The sequence below is a fragment of the Microtus ochrogaster genome, unplaced genomic scaffold, assembly GCF_000317375.1.
Source record: "Microtus ochrogaster isolate Prairie Vole_2 unplaced genomic scaffold, MicOch1.0 UNK1, whole genome shotgun sequence".
Lineage (NCBI taxonomy): Eukaryota > Metazoa > Chordata > Mammalia > Rodentia > Cricetidae > Microtus > Microtus ochrogaster.
Window position 1 is genome coordinate 40115877 of NW_004949099.1, and position 4647 is coordinate 40120523.

Here is a 4647-nt window from a genome sequence, read left to right on the forward strand (position 1 = left end):
CTGTACATGCTGAGTGGCTATGAAGTAAGGGATAATTTAAATTATTTTCTTCCTAGTTTGCCTGGAAAACTGCTTTTGCCTTCTGTTCAGAGGCTCCCTAATGTGTCTTGATCAAGTGGTATGCTCTTTTATCATCTTTATTTGTGTGTGTGCTAGTGCCCACAAGGCCAGGGGCATTGGCTCCCTGGTGCTGGAGTTACAGGCAGTTGTGAGCTGCCCAACACGCAATCTGAACTGGGGTCTAGGAGAACAGGAAGTACTCTTAAACACTGACCCGTCCCTCCAGTCCTGTATTTTGAAGCCTTTAGAATAAAAAAAAAAAACATTAAAAAAAAAAAAAAAACCAAGAGCTGATTTCTATGAAAGATGCTTTAGTGTTTTCTCATTTTACGTTACACATACTGAAGACAGTAAGAAGTTGCAGTTTAAAGGGCTTTGGACGGTAACACAATCACTGCAACTACGCAGTGAATTACACAAACCATTCTCTCTTGCAAGCATTTGATAAGCTAGTGAAAAAACATCCAATTATCTTGAAAAGGCAATACCATCATCCAGACATCAAAAGGGTCAGTGAAATGAAGGATGTAGAAAGAGGGATTGTAGTCCCCGACTGTGCAGTGCTGAATGTCCTCACTTGTTAACAAGAAACATGTGGAACAGAGTGGCGAAGTTACTGCAGAAAATGGCAAATGTACTCAGAAAAAACAGGTTGACTTTGGGTGGGTTTCCTCGATCACCTGATACAGCCAGGACCCCAGTGGGGTTTCATCACACAAATTCTTAACTGCTTCTAAAACAGCAGGAGCAGAGGCAACAGGCCAAGGCACTCCCTTCAGAGGCTTCCCAGTGTAAGGGCTTTAAACTTAGCATTTTCCGTTCAGATGCTCCTGGAGGTTCATGCAGATACACTGAATTGCTGGTTCACGTCCTTTCTCGCAGTCTATGAGAAAGACACTCATCCCAGTGTTGGGAGTGACCGACGAGAGTTCAACTTTGCCTAGTGTTGCTGGCAATGAGCATTTGAGGTCACTGATGAGGTAACCAAAGAGGCTTCTCATGTAAGCTCCATGGCTCACAACTAAGATGTTGGCTGCTAAGCCCGGGGCGCCACCATCAGGATGCAACTCTAAACTGTCCCGTTTTCCTACAGGGAACACCTCCGCCAAACTGCTCTCCAGACAGCTGCCTGGAGCTCTGGGGAAGAAGTTTTCTCTCTGACCTGTCCCGTCCAAGATGTACTGGCAAAGGAAATTGAAGAAATCCTTTGCACGTATTTTCACCTGCAATGAAGAAGTATAAGAGGAAAGAAAATGAAGCTGACGGTGTCCTCAAAATACAAGCCTGAAATACACAATTGACCGCTAAAATCCTAAGGCTTCTACAGGACTTCAAAAAATCACTAGTTGCTAAAGACATTAAGAAAAAGGGAGGGGGCCGGAGATGGCTCAGAGGTTAACAACACTGACTGCTCTTCCAGAGGACCCACGTTCAATTCCCAGCACCCACATGGCAGCTCACAACTGTTGGTAGCTATAGTTCCAGGGTTTGCAACACCCATGGCAAAAACACCAATGCACATAAAATTGAAGGAGAGAAAGGGAGAAGGAGAGAGAGGAAAAGAACAGAAAAGAAAAGAAAGAGGGAAGAGAAGAGAAAACACCTTGGTGGGCAAAGCGCTTGCCACACAGCATGAAGACCAGACCTCTGGGGATTCAGAGGTAGATCTTGATTCAATGCCTGCCCCCACTGCCTGTGCCAACACTGCCTATACCACCACCTCGTGTTGTTTTTCTTAGTATCATCTAAGAGAGTGAGTACTTCTATCACCAGGGATGGCTGCTGGCTCACAGTGGTTGAGACAGACAGGGTAACTTGGAAAATGGGGGTGTCAGGGTGGGGAGCAGGCAGCTGTCTTCAAAGTTTGCAAACCACTTGGCTGTCAGTCACAAACAGCTAGGGTACAAAATCAGTGAGAATTCACTGACTAGGTCATTAGCCAGTTCACTGATGTGCCAGCAATGTGGCAACCTAGATACGGGCTACATACCTGCTCCAGTGTCTCTCCTCCGGGCGGAGCAAACATGGGACACTCTTCCCCAGCGGCTTTGGCCATGGCTCTCATCTCGCTCAGTGGCTTGCCTTCTACGACCCCATACTTCTGCAAGAGTCCAGTTAGACAAAGGTGCTGCTTAGCTATAACAGTAAAGGCCCTTGGAAATCTGAAACTGTCCAGGAAGGAGCCCAGCTTTCTTCACGTATTTATTATCCCATCTCCCCTGAACTGCTGGCGGGAATGTACTCTGCAAAGGCCCATGCCCCATAACACAGTCAGGGTGCTCTGTCCAGGTGTCTGTGGGAAATAACTTCCTGAGGCTATCCCAAGCAGATGATGGGGGCTTTGCCAGACAAACAAGGGATCTGCCCAGTTCTGAAGATGGAGAGACTGCAGCACAAGGCCCTGCCTGCCCACCAACATCATGCCTGACTGTTTTCAGCACCAGTTCTCAGGCAGAGTGGAAACTTCCTTCTGCAAGAACTTGGGATGTACCTTGACCCAGAGAACGCACACAAGCTGAGAGAGGAAGGTCTTTTAGAATGCTTGCACCATTCTGTTCCATTTTTATCCAGGATCAGAAGGAACCAGAGCTGAGAGAAATGTTGCCCGAGCTTGGAGTCAGTATCATAGGGCATAAAAAATACCAATGCTCCTTGACACCCGGGTTCAGATCTCAGATTGGAAATCTCCATGTGCCTTGCCCAAATTTAAATCTCAGTTTATTTGTTTGTGGTTTTTCAAGACAGGGTTTCTCTGTAGCTTTGGTGCCTGTGTCCTGGAACTCACTCTGTAGACCAGGCTAGCCTCAAACTCACAGAGATCCGCCTGCCTCTGCCTTCTGAGTGCTGGTATTAAAGGTATGGCCTGGCTGAGTCTCAGTTTTAAGACTCACTTCTGGTATACAAACTGGGTGAAAGCAAACTCACACACTCACAGTGAGGGCAGGAGAGAGGGAAAACACTTTATTATCTTTACTTTAAACTTCCCCACAGTATAACAAGTTTTTACCAGTGTGATCTTCTTCTGTAACTCAAGACACTTACCTCACATGGTTAAATGTGCTCTCCGTAATATGTAGTACGACATGACAGTAGACTCCCCTCCTCACCCCTACCAGCCTCTCCTCCCCTCTGTGCTGAGATTAAACCCAGGGCCCTAAACATTCTAGCCAAGAACTCTACCACTGAGCTATTATCTCTAGATCTTGATTTTTTTTTTATAGGGTTTATGTAGCACAGGCTGGCTTCACATTAACAACCCTCCTGCCTCCACTTTCCAAGTACTGAGATTACAGATGTGTGCCACTATGCCTAGCTACACAGATCATTAAAATATTAGTTGATTCTAAACTCCCAAGAAAGAGCCAGAGCAGTAGCTCAGTGGTAAAGAGCGTTGGCTGCTCTTCCAGAGGATCCAGGGTTCAATTCCCAGCACCCACATGGCGGCTCACAACTGTCTATAACTTGAGTCCCAGGAGATTCAACATCCTTTTCTGGTCTCCTTGAAAACCAGGCATGCCTGTGGTTCATAATTATATATGCAGGTAAAACATTCATACATAAAAATGTATCAATTAAAAATAAGTTCACGAGAGGACTGTATCTGTGCTTTACAAGGGCTGGCTCACTGAAATCCACAGTAGAAGGTTAAACAAGTTACCCTTTCCCGAAGTCTGGAGTCATACTTCACCGCCATGTCTTTGCAAAATTTGCTTTTCTCCAAAATGCCACATATGGTCTGAAAAGCAAAAAACAAATGCTTATTTTTTCTTTCTTTTTCTTCTTTTAAATAAGAATGGGTCACCATGAAGTTTCAAAAGCATGCCACTCAGCTTTTTATGAATTACTAGCAATAGTGTTCCTGGGCAGAAATTGTTTCTCTGGCTGGGGCTGCAGCTCGGTGGCAGAGCACATGCCCAGAATACATGACACCTGGGGCTTGTGGCTTCTCTTCATGCCTGACTCTGGTATTTACTGCTATGTACATTGAGTCCACAGGGCCAATTCAGACTATCACCTGCTTTTACAAATAAAGATTTATTAGAACTCAGCCACATGAGCAGTTACTGATACGCTTTGTGCAACTGCATTCATTTCATAATGGTATGAACGGAAATGAACAGCTGTCACAGACAGCACAGAGACTGTCAGACCTAGAGGGCTTGCTATCTGCTCCTTACAGAAAAGACATGTTACCCTTCGTTGTGGCTCTTCACGTGTGTGTGTGTGTGTGGTATGCACACAGGTATGCACATCTGTGCTGGTGTGCTCCGGGAGGCCCTGAGTTGACCTGGAGAGTGTGCCTGAATTTCGTTCTACTTTACTTATTCAGGTAGATCTCTTGTTGACCCCGGAGCTCATCAGTTCTGATTTATCCAGCTAGCCAGCTTGCTCCAGGGATCTCTCGGCCCCCCAGTTGCTGGGATGGCTAGTGTCGGCTGCAGACGCCCATCCACTTTATCCACCGAGCCATCCTCTCACTTCCTACGCCAGTTCTAACTCTTTATGAAGCTGTTTCTAAACAGCTGCCGATTCCTTCAAGTCTCAGTCTTATTTATTGTCAGTTTTCTTTTTTTTTCTTTTTCTTTT

General features: G+C 45.7%; 1 protein-coding gene across 1 annotated transcript in view; it reads right to left on the reverse strand.

The window, feature by feature from the left end:
* Positions 1-351: 351 nt before the first annotated feature.
* Tigar (TP53 induced glycolysis regulatory phosphatase) overlaps positions 352-4647 on the reverse strand; it is a 20214-nt gene continuing 15918 nt past the window's right edge. The window contains exons 4-6 of the mRNA XM_005365273.1: positions 3719-3796; positions 2051-2161; positions 352-1283 (exon numbers count right to left, since the gene is read on the reverse strand). Coding sequence (XP_005365330.1) covers positions 867-1283; positions 2051-2161; positions 3719-3796 — 606 coding nt within the window. The 3' untranslated portion in view covers positions 352-866. The remainder of the gene's footprint in view (positions 1284-2050; positions 2162-3718; positions 3797-4647) is intronic.